The 21,394-nt window shown below is 42.0% G+C and overlaps 1 protein-coding gene across 1 annotated transcript in view; it reads left to right on the top strand.

The window, feature by feature from the left end:
• DLGAP1 (DLG associated protein 1) overlaps positions 1-21,394 on the top strand; it is a gene marked incomplete at both ends in the record, with an annotated part of 143,158 nt that overhangs the window by 29,594 nt on the left and 92,170 nt on the right. Inside the window, 2 exons of the mRNA XM_082330000.1 lie at positions 16,049-16,226; positions 18,719-18,959. Coding sequence (XP_082186126.1) covers positions 16,049-16,226; positions 18,719-18,959 — 419 coding nt within the window. The remainder of the gene's footprint in view (positions 1-16,048; positions 16,227-18,718; positions 18,960-21,394) is intronic.

Genomic DNA, 21,394 nt, shown 5'->3' with positions numbered 1-21,394 from the left:
AAAAGGGATAATAACACTCACCTGCACATCAGGATGTCACGAGGATTGATTCATTACAGTTAGTGCAGCAATTACGGAGCCTTCTAAAGAGGCTGCAGAAATGCTAATACAGTCATCATGAGTCATTGCCCCCTTGCTCTTAGCTCCTGTTTTGTACTCCTGAAACAAGGCTTGCGGCAGCATTTCCTTGTGCTCACTGAGGTGCCTGGGAAGAGCCCCACCATATTGCATGAGCAGCAAGACACAGCGTGGGGAAGAAGTTAAATCATCCTCGTACTTCCTTGCCGGAGGAAGAGCTGCAGAGGCTGGCAAGACCTCAGCCCAGGATAAAAGGGTCGGTTCTTTCAGTCCCTCCTCAACCGTGCTTCCCACATGCATCCTGCTGCCAGGATGCTCTCTTCTCTCTTTCCACCTGCTGTACGTATTTGCTCTCCCCATGATGTGTGAAAGCCCAAAGGGGACCACACTGCTCCTAGGAGTAACAGTAGCTCATGTTGCATTTTGCTGTGTCTGTTGAAATTCATAGGTACAATCTTCTCATAACTTGACACATCTCCCCCTCTCTTACCACCATGCAGCCCACACCCATTGCTAACATATGTCCCAGAGGTGGTTCAGATACTTTCACAGGGGGTAAATGATAGATAGGCATGCTTCTCTTCAGCTAGTCCTGCCTCTCCTCTTCCCTCTACGCCATGCCTACGTACGCTAATGCACGGCTTCCCACTCACACGTCTATAAATTTTCTTTGTATTTGTTACCCTTCACACTATAGCAGAAGGGAATCTTAAAATGCTTTTTTTTTTCCCATAGGGAAGGCCTTCAGAGCTAGGAAAAGATATTTTAATACATCTCAGAGCATGAGCTGCCATGGTATGTGCTGCACAGAGAAGCAAGCACACCACACTCTGAAAGTCACAGTCTGGCTGAGTGGAGGGGGTTCCCACGTTATGCTGTGTGCATGCCTATTCCTGGAAAACCTGTGAATTTTCTGATGAAAAGCCATTTGGAAGGCTGCGAGAAATGTTTGTCTGTTACTGTCTCGTTATTTCTCTTCTTTGGAGAGGGTAGACAGCAGCACCGATGGTCCCATACTGATGGCAGCCTAATGGCCGGCTGAGAGCATGGCGCTGCCAGGCACAGTGAAACCCCCACAAGCTAGTGGAGGAGCAGTTTTCTACTTACATCCCAAGATCTTAGTGCACTCACAACAGAGAAGATGGTTATCCATGAGCTTGCTACAGCCTTCTTATGAGGTACATTGATCCATTTTCTTCTGCTGAGTTTAAGCTTGTTTTTTTTCCTGTTTGGAAAGGCAGGACTGGACCCATTAAGCAGAATTTGTCTAAGTTGACGAAAAAACGTGACTCAAACTTTCCCATTGATAAGCCTTCAGCAAAACTCCAAGATTTAACCTGCTAAACATCTAGCAATTATCTATCTAATTAATTACTTGCTTATCTTTAGATAAAAACAACTTTTTAATTTTTATTTAGCGTTCTCCTATTACTGAATATCTTCTCATTAGTGAGTAGTGAATATCTATACACACAAAAACCTGCCTTCACATATCTAAATTGCTTCCTTCCTGCTATAAATGGATATTTAGCATAGCTATCTGTAGTGAAAAGAGCAAGATTGGTAATACAGCCATTGAGAGTGTATTATTGTGTTGAGCTTTTCTTTGGTTTATACTTTCAAATAGCTTTATTCTTAAAGAATATGGAAGTAACATTTTTAGCAAGTTGCCAGTTTCTGTACAGAAGGAAAATTCCTTTTTCAACCCCAGTGCTGACCTGCCCTTTCTAGTCACCAAGAAAAATACTTTCATTCATGAAAAGTACATTAAAAAGCTTTAAATCCTACCATTTTTGTAATGATATGCTGAATGCTATGAAAGCAAATTGCCCTATGAATCCTAATTAATTGGAAATCAGGTCCACAATTCATCTGGGCTGTAAAAATCAGGATATATTCTAAGATATAATAGATGTGCAACACCTTTTTTGTATGCTTTCTGTTTCTTGAGTCCTTGAACTTTGTGTTTGTGTGCTTTCTTCACCAACTGTGAAAACTCGAGGTTTTTTTTACTTTGACTGGGAAGGTTTTGCAAGCCTCATGAGATGAGCTTGAAGAAAAACATAATGCATTGCAGAAGTGTAATAAATAGCAATCATTGGCAGCACTAGATTTTTCCTCCCTCTAGTGGCTGGCTGGTTCCAGTGAGAATAAATGGAGCTCTTTATTAACATCTCAAGGAATTATTCCATTAATTTAGCTACTGGGAACTTACTTACTTTTTTTCAGGCTAGCATCCTCCAGCTCCCTGCCTGCTTGGTAATCCATGGTGCCTCTGTGCACATGTCCGTGACTATATGTTACATGACCAGCCTTTCAGTTTTTCAAGACCACCTCTCTACAGTGTTCTCAAGCTTTCCCAGTCCCTTCTGTGCATTATATTTACATGATTCCCGGTAGCAGTCACGTAAAGAAGGTCGCCCCACTTCTATTGCATTTCTTTGGTTCCACACGGTACATTACACCAAATCCAAGTAATTTATCACAGCTGATCTCTGATGTATGCTAAACTGAAAAAGTGATGAATTCAAGGCAGTTTAGTTTGTCTAGTCATGGTGCAATACTGGGAACTGTGTTTGGACAGTGAGCAGGATATTAGTGCTTCCCTCATCTACCTGGATGTGTCAGTGCTTGCCCATACACCAGTGGGGAGCTCACGCATGTTCATGTCATCAAGAGAGACCAAACACATCACTTTGTGGATAGTTCGGGAAAATATAAAGGTGTTGCAGAGCTGGAATGCTCCACTTAATTTTGCCTAGCAGCAGCTGCTATGTACTTAGTCAGAGGGAGAAAATTCGGTGGGTTGACAAGTTGGGCCTTACCTGGCACATCAGAGGAGAAGCCAGAGTCCCAGGATGCTGAGCAGACCTTCAAAGGTGGCCCCATGCATCTCACCTGCACACAAAGATGTGCAGGTGTTCAAACATCATCAGACAGGTCTCTGCCCTGTTGCTCCTGACAATAAGAAATGGATTAATATATTATCATAATGTTGCTGATTTCCTAATCAAGGTGACAAAAAATCTGAGCAGTAAAAATAGCTCCTGTAAGTACAACAGCCATTTACGGAAGAGGGCATCTAAGGAAGAGGGTACTTACCCATATGACTCAATTAAATTATGTAACTTCAGGGCAAAATTGCAGCCCCCCTCGTAAGAGTTGTGAGGCTTGAGAAAGTAATATAGGTTTCATTACACTTTGTTTAAAATTGACATTTTAGGCATTAAACTTTTCCATAGCTCACTGAAGTTTTATTAGGCTGGAGATCTTTTCAAGGAGTTCTGGCTTACCTCAGCAAAACCGTTGACTTGAGATGGTATCGTAAATTACCATCCATAGTCAATAACGGTTTTAATCGAAAAATGCATTTCTTCTAAAGTACCTTTTGACCATCACACCAAACACTCTTTACTCTTTATTTACCAGCTATTCTGCTTTATATACAATATCTGTCTCTGGGGCTGAAGTTTATTATTTCAATTGTTCTGTCACTTTTGCCTCCAGTAATATAATAAAAATACAGTGCAGCTATTCTCTTCCATCGACAAACCTCAGTCATGTTTGCTAACTTTAATTCAGCATCACAAAGCAACCTGAGAGGTGCTGTAGGGAAGTATTAACATACCTGTTTGCTGAGCCTGAGAGTTTATACGACTTCTCCTCCAGGTCACATAGCAAATTTCTGTCAACACTGAAATCCAAACCCATGAGCCACAGTCCATTGCCCATGGTTTTAAATGCCAGGTAGAAGTTATTTATCCAGAAAATTTTGGAGTTTATCATTCCTTTTTTTTTCCTGTTACAGTGTTTTAAACAAAAACATAGATATCCAGATATTTTCATCTTCTGAGTAGGACAGGCGGCCATCTTCAGCTTCACCATGTATTCTATCATTACGTTTTGAAAAGGAGAGAATTTTTTCTTGACTCATTCACAGGTGGTTGGTTGGTCTGTGATTTATACAGGATAGATCACACACTATTAATCAGTCCTCTGTAAGGAACGAGCTTTATTCCTTTGCCCATGCAAACACAGAAGTTTGGGTACTTTTTCTCTTTTTCATCTGACCTCACTGCATTTTTTTTCTTTAATTTTTCATCAGAAAAGAGCAGTGTCACAATTCAGTAAAGCATATATTTTAATTCTAAATATGACAATGAAATTCAAATAGATATTTAGAAATACTTAAGAATGCCTACTAGATTTTTTTTAAAAAAATCCCTTTTAGTCCTCAGCTGGGTTTGGCATTATTATACAGCTTCTCAAGACATTTTTTTCCTTTGTTCTCTCATACTCCAAAATATAATTAATTCTGCTTTATTAGGATTCATTCTGTACAAGTTTGCCCCAATGATAGCCTATAACACAGAAGGTATCTGTTTTTTTAAAAAAAGGAAAAAAAAAATCTAAAAATGTGTATTAAGCATAATTTTACATCTTTCAAGCAAACTTCTATTTACCAGAAAAGTTTTTGTAACGGAAGTCCACCTTGAGGTATTCAGTGCTTTGGCCCTGTTTATAAAACCATTGACAAGCCAACTTGCCCAGACCACAATATATTTCACACATACCTGAAATAACAGGTTATCATGTCATGTTGTATCTCAGTACAGCAAACAGATCTTTTTGTAATCACTGCAAAACAAAACTGGAAAGACTTTGGAATGGAAAGAGAGAGTTATAAAATACACATGGACAGCTGGGGTTTTTTAATTATCTGGGTTTCTTTTGAGGGATTTCATTTGATGTAAAAGCACCTGAAGGGAAAGTGGTTATCAGCTTCTTTTTTCTGAGGAGTAGCTCTTGTAAAGTTACATGGAGGGAAGGTCTCCCTGCTCCTGGGGTATCACTTTTGCTGTGCAATATCAGTGATAAAAGGGAAAATCTCCCAGAGCAGCAGAGACTGCTGCCGAGAGAATCAGTAGAGAATTTGCCAGAAACCCTACTGCACACCATTATTTTTTCATTTACTTATATTCTAGACATTACTTTAAATAAAATTATAGAAGAAAAGTTAGTATTGCCAGCTTCTTTGGTATGACGGGAGAAGTTGCAGGGTTTTATCTTAGTGATAACTCTATTTGAACAGTTTCCCTCAAAATCTTTGCTTTTTTTTTTATCAGGAAGGGATGGCTGCAAGTCATATCTGAGCTCCAAGCTATACTTATCCAGACACAGTTCGAGAAACTGGCTGTAGAGTTACCCAGGAGGTCACTGCTCTGTGTTCTCTCCCCCCCTTTCAACCCCTGTGCTGTCAGGGGTAGCTTGGATTTCAAGTCACCACCTCACCGGTGTCTGCAGAGAAACAAAATGTAATAAGTTAGAAGCACTTGCTTAGAAAAGAAGAAAAAGCAGTCTTCTCTTCAGGCACTTTAAACTGCTTAGTGTTCTTCAAATACAAACCAGCTAAAATAGAGGATACTGAAATAGCCACTTAGTAAGAGTGCACGTATGATCCTTCAAAATGAACTCATCAAGAGAGAAGAGGAAAATCCACAGTCACTGCCAGCACATACTACAGTCTAGGTCAGCAATTTGCAGGTGTTATCAAGAAATAATGTGTGCCCACAGCGGGTGAGATACTCAAAGTATTTGTCACATAGCGTGCTTGGCCCTGTTTTGTGTCTTGCTTTCTCAAACATTCATTTGGAGGTAGTGCTGTTACTCGGAGATTTAAGAAGATGAGCTCAGCCCCTTAGCTTAGTTGGACTTGGGATTTTTCCCTTCTCCATTATAGAGTTACTAGCCTACCCTCCTCATTGCTTTAAAATGTACTTGCTTGTCAGAGTTCTCCAATAGTTTGGTTTGTGTTGCACATCTGTACAGCTGGTGTTGAATCTTCTTTTTGCCTTTTTTTTTTTTTTTTTAGTAGGTATCTGAAACTTTGGAAATGGCAGAAGACTGAATAGGAAGTGGAAAAATGCTGCATATGTAAAATGCATTTTTGGAAAGTGCAGGTGGCTGCTTATTTATGTGAAGGTTTTGGAGTAACGGTGTTGACTTGCAAAACTAAGATGTGTTCCTAATCTCACTGGGAGATGTTTATACAGATCTAGCCCGGATGTTTGGAAAAGTCTTGCTGAACTAGGTGAATCAGAAGCAGGCACATGGCAGGTCTTGCAGGCTCATGGTCATGCAGTGTGTGGGTGACCATCACCTGGTTTCAAGTCCACGTGGAGCTGAGGACCCTGAACACTGAAAATACATTGCAAATTTTCAGGAAAAATTGCTCTTAAACAAACACTGCAGTGACATTCAACAGCAAGTACTTTTTTAGTGTTTACTGGAAAACATTATTTGTAGATAAATACTGCCCAATATTGTAACTTGGAGTAGCACAGGAGGACTTTCAGTTACGGGAAGTCTGCCCAGAAGATGCCTTTTAGCTGAGCTGGAGCGCTATCCTCCCACTCCCAGGAGCAAGCCAGAGCTCCTGCATAAATCGCAGTGCTAAGCAGGGAGGGCTGGTTGTGCAGCCAGCTCGGCACGCGGCCGGGTGACATTCCTGAAAAGTAACTGCTTTCCTCCTGCGGTTTGGCAGAGCGCTGTAATTCTTGTTTTTTCCCACTGGCAGAATTAATCAAACTTTTAATGTATGAATGGGGGAGACCTGAAAATTAAATTAAGCAGGTGAGGTCCGAGCTTATGGAGACTGTGATTCTTGTAGAATAGCACAAGGACTGCAGCAGGGAATATCTTCATCCCAGACACCCTGAGGTTAAAAAAAGAAAAAAGCTGTCTGTCAGTATTCTGAGTAGGAGTAAGCTTAATATTAATACAGGCTGAGACTCAAACTTCAGTTCTCGCCATGAATGCGTCAGGAAGTGCAGATCCGCAGGTGTGCGACAGGATGTTTTGAGTGTGTTAGTAGACACCCAAGAGGAGGAAAATGACAGTATGATTTGACTCACTTATGATTATAGCAGCAATAACAGAAGTGACAATGAAGCAGTCCATGTCCAATGCCAAAAGCTGTGCCTGAGCGGACCTGGAGGCATCTCCTTCCCTCCTTCTTGGAGGGCCTACCCTCAAACACGTGCTCTCAGGTGGCTGGCTGGCAGACCGAAATGCTTGAATTACTAAAATAAGAGTTTAATCTGAGCAGACTGTGGATGACTTTTGAGTCTCATTAGAGGGGAGAGGTGGCACAGAATTATTTAGGTGGGAAAAGACCTTAAAGATCGAGTCCAACCATTAACCTAGCACTGCCAAGTCCACCACTAAACCATGTCCTCGAGCACCATGTCTACCCTTCTTTTAAATACCTCCAGGGATGGGGACTCAACCACTTCCCTGGTCAGCCTGTTCCAATGCTTGACAACCCTTCCAGTGAAGAAATTTTTCTTAATATCCAATCTAAACCTCCCCTGGCGCAACTTGAGGCCCTTTCCTCTCATCCTATCATTTGCTACTTGGGAGAAGAGACCGACCCCCACCTCGCTACAACCTCCTTTCAGGTAGTTGTAGGGAGCAATAAGGTCTCCCCTCAGCCTCCTCTTCTCCAGACTAAACAACCCCAGCTTCCTCAGCTGCTCCTCATAAGACTTGTTCTCTAGACCCTTCACCAACTTCGTTGCCCTTCTCTGGACATGCTCCAGCACCTCGATGTCCTTCTTGGAGTGAGGGGCCCAAAACTGAACACAGTACTCAAGGTGCAGCCTCACCAGTGCCGAGTACAGGGGGACGATCACTTCCCTGGTCCTGCTGGCCACACTATTTCTGATATAAGCCAGGATGCCATTGGCCTTCTTGGCCACCTGAGCACACTGCTGCCTCATGTTCAGGCGGCTGTCAACCACCACCCCCAGGTCCTTTTCCGCCAGGCAGCTCTCCAGCCACTCTTCCCCAAGCCTGTAGTGTTGCACGGGGTTGTTGTGACCCACATCCAGGACCTGGCACTGAGTCTTGTTGAACCTCCTACAATTGGCCTCAGCCCATCGATCCAGCCTATCCAGATCCCTCTCTAGAGCCTTCCTACCCTCCAGCAGATCAACACTCCCACCCAACTGGGTGTTGTCTGCAAACTTACTGAGGGTGCACTCTATCCCCTCATCCAGGTCATTCATAAAGATATTAAACAGGACTGGCCCCAGTACTGAGCCCTGGGGAACACCACTTGTGACCAGCCGCCAACTGGATTTAACTCCATTCACCACGACTCTTTGGACCTAGACATCCTGCCAGTTTTTAACCCAGCACAGAGTGCACTTATCTAAGCCATGAGCAGCCAGTTTCTCCAGGAGAATGCTGTGGGAGACAGTGTCAAAGGCTTTACTAAAGTCCAGGTAGACAACATCCACAGCCTTCCCCTCATCCACTAAGCAGGTCACCTTGTCATAGAAGGAGACCAGGTTAGTCAAGCAAGGCTTGCCTTTCATAAACCCATGCTGACTGGGCCTGATCCCCTGGTTGTCCTGAAAGTGCTGCATGATGGCACTCAAGACAATCTGCTCCATAACCTTCCCCGGCACTGAGGTCAGACTGACAGCCCTGTAGTTCCCTGAATCCTTCTTCCAGCCCTTCTTGTAGATGGGCATTACATTTGCTAACCTCCAGTCAACTGGGACCTCCCCAGTTAGCCAGGACTGCTGACAAATGATGGAAAGTGGCTTGGTGAGCACTTCCACCAGCTCCCTCAGTACTCTTGGATGGATCCCATCCATCCAGCCCCATGGACTTACTTAGACTTGTTTGTGTCTAAGTGGTGTAGCAGGTCACTAACCACTGAAGTAACCAAGAATGTAACATGATATGAGATCAGATGGGTGAGCCTGGCCTCACCGAGGGGAGCTGAAGGAGGGCCTTCTGCAGGAAGGAGGGTTTGACTTTTGTGCCGGCAAAAAGAGAGTTCATCTAAGCAGTGGTGGAGGACTTTAATAGGGAGAGCACCAAAGGATTCATCCTCACCCCAACATGGGCCAAAGGGCTTCAGGCAGGGCTGCAGGCAGGGCTGACCTGCTCAGGCTCTCTGGCAGTGTTCGTTGTCAGTGCCATACCTGATACAAGGCAAGAGCTTTTCCAACTTAGATAAATATATCTCTCTGTTGGTGAGCAGCACTTTTTCCTGGGATTAGTAGTGTCAGCCCAAAGGAGATTCGTGCTGAAAAAGGCAAGAGCCTTGTGTCACACATTTGATCTAGGTTCAGATATCTTTTCCTCAAGCAAGAATCTTCAAAAACCCTTTTAAGCATGTACTCAATACGATTGGCAATAGGGGACATGAAGGCCCACAGCTTTCCTCAGAGGACCTTCTGAGAGGAAAGCTGCTTTTCTCAAGCTGGGTGCTCTCAACTATGTTATATCTTACCCTGCTAGGTGTGACAAGAGAGGATGCATTTCTCTTCTAGTGTAAACAAAAATTGTGTGTTGTTATACAGAAATGGCTTACCCTGGCATCACTGGGTTGAGCTGGTTCATCTGGGTTGAACTGTTTCTACGCTTCAGCATCTCTTTTCACTCTCCAGGGCGGAACAGAAGAGCGCTCACAACTATTCCACACACACACCCCCACATGGGAATCAGCACCAGCCTGTAGACCAGATTTCTGATTAACGAGAATTGTATAATGTCTGTCTGCATCATATTCCATCTGCTTCTCTTACCAACTCAATTGCATGTGGCATTGTGTGCCCCTTCCATGCTGTGCTCTGTTCTTTCGCCATGTCTAGAAAGCAGGGAGAAGATACAGCACGTCAATGGCATGGGAAAGGTTCCTTCAGTTCATTAGTCTATTTTTTTTGATTGTACACAGCACCTGAGAGGATCTGTGAAATAAAGGGTAGCTTTGTTTTAATATATATGTGGATTTTTATGCAGTAGTCAGCTTTGTTTGCTAACATTTTAACACTTATTAAGGGCTAAAGATGCTCTTGAAACATGGTCATACAACCTCAGCACCCCCACACCCCAAAAAGAAATAAAACAATCCAATGATTTTGTGTCCTTTGAGAGGGAAGCAGGTTTGTAATAAAATCACAAAGAAGTGGTTTCATGGCTGATTCTGAAGCTGGCAGTAGGCACACATGGAGAGTTTTAAAAGGGACCAGGCTTTTTAGAAGCATTTGCTACTAAAAAATGTTGATCCAGTTCCTGATGCCCTCTATCAAACAAACAGGAGCTCTCTGGCAGGACACCATGTGCTTACTCAAAAAATCCACAACAGCTGGAGATATAGACACGTTAGAGAGCTGTGTGACACCAAACTGTGTGGACTTCTGGTTTTATTTTTTTTTAAGTGCTTTCCTCTGCAGCACTACCAGAATCTGCAAAATCAGGCAGAGAGACAAATACACCGTACTGCAATTTCTGCCTCTTCTCAGCCTGTGACAAACCCTGTGACACTGGCATGTCCCACGTGGCTTTGTGGTATGTGTTGGCTGGTCCATGCAGTGAGGACAATTTGTAGTCTGATCAGTGGAATCTTTTATAATGCAAAAGGAAGCAGATGCCAATTTTGTGCTGATAACATTGAATTGCTCTTCAGCAGATGAGCTTTTTATGGTTGTCTCCAAGTTTTAGATTTTTCTTTCTCACACTTGGCTCTTTAGCAACACACTAAGGATTTGAAGAGAGGTTTTATTATTTTTTTTTTAGCTTCAAGGTAGGAAATCCCCATGAGGAGGTTCACTTGATTATAAAGAATAACAGAAAAGGAGATCTTCAAAACCCAGAAAAATCCCTGGTGAGGGGGAAGAATGCTCAAAACTGTTTGTGTGCTGCCCTTGTCTCCATCAGTAGCATGACAGATTTGTGTTTGCTGCACTGAAAAAGCAGCAGAACATAGGTGCCAACATGATCAAATTACCCCAGCTTGGTGACCCATATCATGACCAGGATGAGACAGATGCACTTGAATGACTTTGTTCTGTACATGTTCCTCCCTGATGTCCTTCGGTGTTTGCCTTGTGTCAGACTGGAGTGGATTATTCTACCTTCTAGCAACACTAAAATGCAAATAAAATTAAGCCCAGAAATGTACGTTGGATGTGCCCACCAGCCACGCCGGAGGTGTGGGATTCAGCCTAGGATAATTAAGCCCTAGGGAGCTAAGCTGTCCATTGTGGGCTACAAAAATGAGAGCTGGGATATTTAGCAATAGTGGTTTTGAGGTTTATTTTTTCTTGGGTTTGGGTTGTGTGTGTTATTGGGGGTTTCTGTTTGTTTGAAGGCAAATTTTAGCACAATCCTCTGCTGGCTTACAGAAGTATTCAGGACATGTTTCTGGACTTTCACTTTATTCTGCTTTGTCATTTTCTGTTGGCATAGCACAGTACCCATCTGGCACAACACTGTGCTTTGTGCTATGAATCTGAATGCTGAACTTGCAGAAGACAATACAGTCTTAGGACTATTTTTCATTGTAATGCTTTTTTATAGGGTGTCTAGCCTAAAGGGGAAGGAAAGCAGCCATCATCAGTCTTGTCTCTCCCTTTTTTCATTCAGAAATGAAATGTAATAAATGAAAGTATTTTTCATAAAGAGCACGTATACAAGAGAGTGCATTGTGCTTTCCTAAATTAAAAGGAAATATCTGAAACTAAACTTGCCTGTTCTTGTAAATCCCTGTTGTCTAACTTCTCTTTGGCATTTGAAAGCCATTTGGAAGGCAAAGGAACTCTTCCAGGAATATATGCAAAGCTATTTCACTTTTAATCTGCTAACACTGCATTTTAAATGCTTTAATATGTATTTGAGTGAATTAAATTATGGCCAGCATATACAAGTCAGAAATGACAAGGCAGTATGTAAAGACAGTGTATAGCTTGCTTTCCCCCTTCATTCATCCTGGACCACCATCTGAGCCAGGCACTAGGCTAAGGCTATTTCCTGCCTCTGTCTCAGACTTCCCTGTACAAACCAGAGCAAAACAGCTAAGCCTAGCGCCTCCCATGCTTACCTATGCTAACCAACTCCTTACTCTGGAAATAGTCAGTTAAGCAAATTAGGCACCAAAATGTGTTTCTAACTGAATTAAGACTGTGTAAATACAAACACATCTGTAACAGTTGGTTAAAAGTATTTATTAACATGCATGTTGCAACAGTGGTAGGGGTGATTAGGTGTGTGCATTTTAAATCTTTTCAATTCTATATTTGAATGAAAACAAGAGAATCACTCTCAGTATGTCTGAAAGGTACAGAGCAGAAACCAAAGGGCAGTATGCAAAGGTAGCTTAAAGATTTCCTTTACACACCTACATGATCTTCTGTTTTAGATGCTTCGCTAAAATGTGTTTTTTGCTTAAATGAACACTCTCCTGCTTCTCAGAGCCCCTCACAGGCTTTCAGTAGCGTTTTGCACTCACAGGCGGGGTGCCTCAATCTTCCCTGAGGCGCGGTGTGGATCAGAGGCATTTGCCTTCCTTTATGCAGGGGAGCCTTCATTTCTCCACCAGGACTTGGCAGACTCTATTTCCACACACCTCAGCACAGGACTGGCTCCTTTTCTGGTCAGTCCCCTTGGGACACCTGCAATGGCAGCCAGCAGAGTGGCAGAAACCCAAAGCCCTCATCTTCTCCTGTTGTCTCTTGCTGTGGTTCTTGGGAAGTACATCTAGCAGTGTTACTCCTCCCGCCCAGTGCACTATCGGCGTGTTGCCCTTGTGGCTGTGCTCCCATCCTTCGGAATGAGGCCTGACGCAAGGGCAGCAGTATGGGGAAAAAGGACGGTGCAGCCGGTTTGGAGACCTGCCACCTGTGAATGCAGCATGCTGCCTGAGGCGACAGCCCAGCCCCAAAGCACGCCTGGCTCCCCATGACCGCTGCAAGCTTCTTGAATGCTGCTTCAACCAACATCATCACATTATGTATCCACAAGGGACTATAAGCCTCCCAGGCAAAATCTCCCTTTTACCATAGCAGTAAGAATGAGCTGTGTATAAGCCCCTCTGAAAGGGCTCTGGCACTGAGTTCAGGACTACCCTGCAGCGCTTGTCCCATGTCACACCGGCGGTCACTGCAGCACAGAAATGATGCAGCATGCTTGAGGAGCTTGTTCAAGATCTTTAATAATTCACATCCTCCTTCTGCCAATTAATATATCCAATACAGTGAGTGGACCTAACAGACTGTTTTGTATTGGCCAAAGAGCTGTCCCAAAGTCTCAGTCCCTTGTCTGTCATGCTTAGTTGTGGAAGTCATGATGGCACAAACAGACGTTTAGGTAATGCAGAATAAATAGAAGATGGAGTTGAACCCTTGAGGAAGAAAAGAGTATTTTCGTATACAGGTTACTGGTAATAGTAACTCTGAGAAAATAAATTAGACATTCAGATCTTCCCCTGTCATACACAGCCAGATTTATTCCTAAATGGAATGTTTTCAAAATTTTCAGTGGCATTTCAGCTGTTCATTAAAGTGTACTGTAGAATATAGTGACAATTTATTACACAGCTATAAAAGCAGTGGTAATCATTATAAATGCAAGCCTTCAGATGTTTCAGATGTTCGTCTATGCTTTAAATCTTCTTTCTTTTTTTTTCCCCCATCACTATATCTAGTGAAACAGTGATTGTAGCAATCAGTAAGCAAGGAGCCACCTCCTCCAACAGCTGCCAATATCCTAGTCTGTTTTATACAACAGATGGGAGGTATGCACAGGCTAAGATCAGTGGCCACCGGTAAAATACGGCTCCAGGTATGTGCCAAACTGGCCAGTCATATAGTCAGGAACAAAACTAGCCAGAAAAGGAAGGCAGCTGTGCTGACCACCCACATCTGAAACAACAGGGAAACATTTACTGTCATGGATGGATGCCCTTGTTTCAAGCAGAATTGGGAAAACGTTGTTATGCAACACTAATGCATACAGAAAATTAATTTCTATACCTTTTGTGGTGGCTTTCCATGACACTTGGAGCATCTGATCTGATCTGTACTCTGGCTGCCACAGCAAAATCTTGCTGCTATGGGTACCTGCATCTTGTCATATTGGTTCTGACCTTTAAAGGGCACCTGCCTCAGCACTTGCTAATGTCTGTCTGGCAATATCTGTACGCTGAATTTGGTGATGTGCTGCAGTCTTCTTGTGAGCTCAGCTAATCAGTAAAGAGAGACAGCCCCAGGTGACGTATTTGACTAACTGGCAGCTAATCAAGCATATTTGAATTTTGCATGTCACATATTGGAAGCAAACTGTTCACAACATATTCATAAAATACATTTTGAATTAATTTAAGAAATGCATTTCGGGCAGTGCTCATCAGTTTACAGATCTGCAGGGTGGTGAAGTAGCTCACATGCATCTGAAAAATTGTCTGTTGAATTATTCATTCTATTTTATCTTTTTAAATTTTTTATTTCTTTATTTTTTTATCAAATAACAGACAAGAATTTTTTTTCCAAGAGTACCATGGTTAGTGTTAGTTATCAAAATGTTGTAACTAGCTGCTAGTAACAGTCACTTTTTCATCATTTTCTCTTCCTTTTTTTGAGTTTGGAACACCACTAAGTATGATCTCTAAAAAGCTTTTTGCTTTTGCCATGTGGAATCAAATGGTGTAAGGAGTCAAAGCATATGAATATGGCTGCCATGAGTATCGCACCGTACGCACAGTGCAAATGGCAAGCAGAGGCTTTATCTTCATCTTGTGTCAGGAATATTGAGTAATTAGCATAAGTTTACGTATTTTTATTAGGCAGGTAATTAGCAGCCAGAGAATACAGTGTTGTAGAGATGACCTAGATTTTATTACAGTATTGTACCATTCAGAAACAGACCCAGTTTCTGAACTACTTAGGTGTGCGATTACACAATGGAATTGTCCTCCTAAAATACGTTGACAATTACCAGAATTGTGCATGCCAGTGGGAAATTGCTCATACTAATTACCATCGTTAGCTACTTGAATACAAAATAACTGCAAATGCTTGAGGAATTAGACAGAAAATGGATTCTCTTTCAGGTCAGCTGTGTATGTATTTCTAAAGACTAGGGGACCAAGACTAAGCCTGTAATTAGGTTACAGATTTTTCTTTCATATACCTGCAAACATCCATGTGAGATTTAAATTTAAAAATGGAAAATTTAATTAATATTTTAATTTGTTTTCTTCATAATACTTGGAAAATATTAAAGATATTCCAATAAAAATATTGAAGAATCACCCTTTCAATACTTTATCCATTGATTAATTGTTTAAAAAGAAATATCCTCAAAACGAACTGTATTGTGTAAGAGGCGTGACATGGATCACTTTTTGTGACTCACATCTTTATAGGATGCCTCAGATTGTGAAGACAGCACTTAGCTGGCATTTTCAGAGGATAAAACATCTCACAGGTGGAAGATTGTAGTTACACGTTATTACCTTTGCTAGCTGACTCTAAGCACATATGGCAGGAGTACTGCAGTTTGTGCACATTACCTAGGGGGGGGGTTTGTTTGTTTCTGACTACTTATGCATCTAATCTGTCACAGGTATTGGAAAGCTGGGCAATGTTATCACTTCAGAAATACAACTGTGGTTTTTAAACTTCTAATTTGACATCAGGTCATGTAAAGCTACCTCCTTAGCGTATATTTTCTCAACTTTCAGCTAAATTAAAATAAAATTTAAAGCACATCAAATCTTACCAGGTGCTCCAAGTTCTTGGAATGATTTCCCAGGTTAAGATGTACTATGAGTGCATTTGCATGTTGTGTATGATCTACTTACCCTATTTGTCCATACAGCCTTCAAAGCTCGTGAGAAGCAGCCCCATTACATGGGTACATATGTAGGTGTCAAAGTCACAGCACCAGCAGGTCTCATCAGCACCAGGTTTTTGCAGAGGAACAATGCTTTAGAGGAACGCTTTAGAGTTCCTACAAACTGCATTTCAAGAAGTGCATGTTCAGCTGATGTGTTTAGGATCATGCAGCCAATCTTACTATTGGGCCTCTCCTTTCTTTACCCCAGTTCTGGTGAGGGCATCTACATTTGACAAAATATCTATTTTCCTTTTTTCTTTTTTCCCAAACCTCCCAGGATATCCAGTGAACACTCGCCAAAGCTTCAGATCCGGAGCCACAGTTACCTGAGGGCAGTGAGCGAAGTCTCCATCAACAGGAGCCTGGACAGCCTGGACCCTGCGGGGCTGCTGACGTCCCCCAAGTTCCGCTCCCGCAACGAGAGCTACATGAGAGCCATGAGCACCATCAGTCAGGTGGGTGACACGCACCTGCAGTGGCCTGGAGAGCAGCTGCCATGCTGGACACTGGCTGAGCCCTTGCAATAGAAGAAACATGTTTTTGCTTTAAGGAGAATCAAGCTGTTGCGTGCCACACATTTTAAAAACATTTTTAGAGAAAACAGAAATGTTTTCACACAATCTTGTTTTTGAGAGGGTAACATCTGATAATGCCATAACCTGCCCTTTGCAAATGGATGAGTGGCACAACATGCAATTCGTTTGAAGGAGCAGTCTAATTTTTTATTTTTCTTTTCCAAAAGCAGCCGCTCATCAACAGTGTCTTTAAACAGGGTTCTCTTAAGGATCTTGTGCTTAGTACCTGAAATCAAATTTTTTGGAATGCCTCCAAAAAAAAAAAAAACCACATTCACATGCTGAGTGAGATGCTAAAGGAAAATTAAGTCCATAGTATTTTGTATTTCACAATTTTATTAGCATTTTATCAAAATTTTTAAAGCTTTCTTTATGCTATTGTATACATTTTTAACCCCATGCACCTCTGAACTTTTCACTTATACTTACAAATGTTGCAGTATATATATTAAGTGCAAAGGTATTATTGCCCTGAAATTCTATAAGATCTCTTCATGCTCATTCTAAACTACAAAAAAAATAAAGGCCGCTGTGACACATTCAGTTTATGAGTTTTAACATCGTAAAATAGCTTGTCCTTGCATACAACATGCTTGTACAGTTGAATTGGTCAGGGGCGAGCCTGAAAGAAATGCAAAAGTGCCAGCACTCCACAGGGCAGCGGGCCAGTAGTTCATCTGCTAAATCCTGTAGCTCCTTGGTATGATTTTTGGCTTGTTTGTTTAAGTGGATCATTTGGATAAATCACTTGGATAAAAGAATTTTCTTACAGTAGTCCAGAAGTGCAGCAGGGAGGGATTTGTGGTGCCTTATTATTGGCATTATTACTTATTTCTGGCCCCTTATTATCAGCATGTCAAGTCACTGCAATGTCAAAAAAAGCATGTGACATCATTGATGCCAGGAGTTCAGCTGTGGCTGTAACAAATATATGTGCCATTCGGAATGGAGCTGTAGTTTGAATTTCTGCGGTGTTCTGTATTTGGGCATTGCAACCTCTGAGTATTCACCTGTGTATTTTATAGTGAGGCACTTTGCACAGGGTATGGGCTGATGCTCTAGAAAGAGGATCAGGGTGTATCTAGGAGGAAACAGCACTGAAATTCAGGTCTCAGAGGCAACTATATGAACATTAGGTTAGGTTACTTATTTAGCTGGGCACCTAGTACTTATACAAAGCTATCCGCCAAAGAGTGAGTATTATTTGCCGATATGAAGAACTTGTTTGTTTTTTTTTTTTAAAGAAAACATTAATTCAGAGATATTTATTTGGGTTTATGGCTATTTTGCACCATTGTAGTATTGTTCTTTATGATGTGCTATCCACTACTCTTCCATGCTCTTTTAAGCAGTTTCCCTTTGAAAAAATATGTTCTACTCTTTGAGATTTCCCTTTTCATTTATGTATACAAATACTCAGCATAGTATTTTCCTTGGTAAAATTCATCCTGGAAAAGAATTTCTAATGTTGTTTTCCACCACCCTAACACAATCTTATCTTCTCTTGCAATCTTGGCCTTTTGCGTGATGGTTTCCATGTACATGTTTCCTACAGCGGTAATTATTGTGCTTTAATGCCAAGCTCAGGGCTCTATTCTCAGTTTAGAAACATGAACATCCATTACTAATTAAGCCCAGGTAGATGGTTTCCAGGTTTGTAAGACCTGCAGTGAGGCCACATGCTTTTCAATGTTCTTTAATCTGCATGAGTGCAAGTCTTTGTCACCACCTAGTGTCTGCTCCACGAAGGGTCTAAGGATTCCCTTGCATCTCTCGCTCTCAACCAAAGGAGTCAGCCCACAGATGTAGTTATACAAACATTTTTCCCCTGCAACAGAGCTGGTTCCCTTATCAGCCTCCTCTTCCCAACTGTTTGTTACCACTTCTACCCTCGAGCTTCCCAACCCCTCAGGTTTATCACTCTGATTGCCTGTGGGTTGCATTGGTTGTGTACTGGGGTTAAGCTGACCTTTTTTTTTTCCTCACCCCCCAAAGAAAGAGTGATTTTTGTTTTTCAATGTAATGGTCATAATGGCCAGAGGTTCAGCCTCTGCCGTGGCCCCAGGGTGAGATAAACCAGATGCTGCTATGAGGGCTCCCAGCTTCCCACCAGTCTTGGCAGGAACCAAGAGCCTAAGCTCTGCTGAATCTCTGCCTAAAGCCTCTGTCTCCCCTTTTTGTACATTATTTTTTTTCCCCTAACAATTGTTGCTTTGTAAAATGGTATGTGTTTATATGTCATTCACCTGTTCTTCATGTGTGAAGGGATCTTCTAAGAGGTGTTGGCCATTGTGCCACTGTAGCTTGTGCGCGTTTGTACTGGGTAGGCTGGTGTATGGGATGTACTGAACGCACCTGGTCTTTGCCTGCAGGTGAGCGAGATGGAGGTGAACGGTCAGTTCGAATCCGTCTGCGAGTCGGTGTTCAGTGAACTTGAGTCTCAGGCAGTGGAGGCGCTGGACCTGCCCATGCCGGGCTGCTTCCGCATGAGGAGCCACAGCTACGTCAGAGCCATTGAGAAGGGCTGCTCCCAGGACGACGAGTGCATATCGCTGCGGTCCTCATCTCCCCCACGTACAACCACCACGGTGAGGACCATCCAGAGCAGTACCGGTGAGTAACAAAAAGGGAAATCCAGAGGGGTGGCAGAACGGGAAGGTGCCTTTCTGTGCAGGTCCATCAGATCAACAATGAGCTCTTCTCTGTCAGACACCAAGCCCATAAGAGGGTCTGTGTTTCACCAGGGAGCTGGACAGACCAGTTAGCCTAAAACTACGCACAGATGAAGGCTGATGCAGTTGTAGTGCCTCCTACGTCCAAGCTAATTTATTCTGGGCTGAAAGTACATAGAAGGGAAGTCGAAGGTCGTGTCTCCTCTCGCTTGCCTTCCCAAAAGAGCAATCACAATTTGGCAAGGCTGAACAAGGTGGCTCTGGGTTAGCAGCTTTGCTGGCTCTTACCAGCAGAGGAGGGTCCCTCTGCTGAGTTTTTCTAGAAAGATGAGGTGATCTTTGTCTTTTCTAAAAGTTGCAAGTTATTGGAGGTGTTGTTTAATGGCTTGGAGAGACTGTTACAGCTCTCTAGGCCATATCTCAGAGGTGGGAATGAAGAAGGGAAGAAGAGGTCTGCAGGTCAAAACATGCATATTCACATCCTGCTGTTATTCCTTCTGCAGTTCAAACTATTCAAGCCTTTCAAGAGAGAGAGATTTTGATCTAAATGTGAGACTTACAAAAAACGTTTCTTTTAATGTTTGAGGTTGTTTTTCTTTTGGAAATAACCATGATGAACTCCAGATTCTGTCACCAAAATTAGTGCTTAAGGGGAAGAAAAAGCAAGTCAGAAACCAAAATCCAAATCTGCCTCTCTCATTCAGGAAAGCAAGAGGCAGGAACCATTACGTGTGTGTGCTCTTCCCTGTGGGAGGCTGAGAGGCCCTCTTTCTTTTGACTTCTCTCCATCCATTCCACTGCTTTACACAAGCTTCATTTATTATTCATGTACTATTCATATTCATGACATATTAACTATTATATATATTTCACTGTACCTACTCTCTCTTTTCCCGTTTCTTTAATTTCTGTTTTCCGTACTTTAAACTTTTGCCTTTTTGTGTGTTATCTCACAGGTGCAGTTGTTTATAACTTGTAAGTTCCTTATCTCTCACTCCAGTCTTTTTTAAAGCCACTTGGCAATTGGTTTATGCCATCAAAGGACACTTTCAATCCTTTTACCAAAAATGTTCATCTTAATTCATGATTTTTCGAAAAGTAACAAGTTTAAGTACTGTTGGAAATACATTGGCAGTACATCACAAACATCAAAGCGTTTTTAACAAATGCTGCAGAGCAATTCTCATCTAAGTCACTAACCCTTAAGAAATAGTATTCACTTGACAACATTTCTGCTATAAAAGTACTTCTTGCATGCACGCAGGGTTTGCACCACACCACAAAGACACGATTTACATAAGGTATGTGTTACTTCATTGTACGGTATTAGCTTGTGTCGAATGTGTTCTGAGGGAAAAGCTGAAGGAGGGGAGTATTCAGGGATTTTTCAATGTGCATTTGCCTTTATTAGATCACCTTGGGTATCCCAGAGTGGTTTTTCAGTTCTTTGAGAATGGCTTTGTTAACACTTTTCCTGTATAAAAATAACTGTAATCCAGAAGAGAATAACTATTTTTTAATCATTTTTATATAAGAGGTTGTTTCTGTCACTTAGAAAAATGGCGCCTGTGTTTAGGGATGATGGTGTATAAATGGAGAAGTTTGACTTTATATACCAGCTAAAACCACTGGAAAACTCGAAAGAGAAAAATCGTTATTGTAAACTGTCTCTTGTTTATGCTCCTTTTTTCTAGTACAACCACAAACAGAGGCCTGATCTCTTCTCCGGGTAGCTGGCTTTATTAAAAAATCGTATGAACAAAGCTATATGTTATTGAAAAATGTAATCCAGTGGGTCTGCTTCTGTAGTCAGCCCCTTAAAATGCAGAGAGAGGAATGATTTGCAGCCCGCTCTTTAGACATCCATAGAAGCATTTAAAAACTGCTGTAGGTATCCATTTTCTGCTGTAGGAATTTTACTGAGTTATCTTTCTCATTTTTTAATTCTGGGGTTCCCAAGGGCCCATCCCTTGCACTGGTAGCATTTCAGACAACTTGTCTCTTTTACTACCTGACTTACATACCACTATCCGTTTAATGGGGATTAGAGCTAGAGAATTAATTCCATCCAAAAGCATCTATATTGACGACCTTGCTGTTGCCTGTGGCTGGCTCACAGAAGAGAAGTAACATGAAAGGTATTGTTGATGGTTTCTATTAATATCTGTTTCAATAAAATGGGAAATGGCACAACAGCTAGGCAGATGTGAAGAAAGAACGGTATCTCAGATTTATCTCCACTGAGGTGATGTTTCAAATGCTTTTGTGGGAGACATAAGGGCAGTTATGATCTAAACTACAGATTTAACATCCCAGAATGAGAAAGATCTCTTCCTGCCCCAAAAACACCTCTGCCAGTTCAACCAAGCAAGGTTC

The sequence above is a fragment of the Platalea leucorodia genome, assembly GCF_965183815.1.
Source record: "Platalea leucorodia genome assembly, chromosome: 1".
Taxonomy (NCBI): Eukaryota; Metazoa; Chordata; class Aves; order Pelecaniformes; family Threskiornithidae; genus Platalea; species Platalea leucorodia.
Note: the sequence above shows the minus strand (reverse complement) of the source record. Positions and strands in the feature narration are given on the sequence as shown.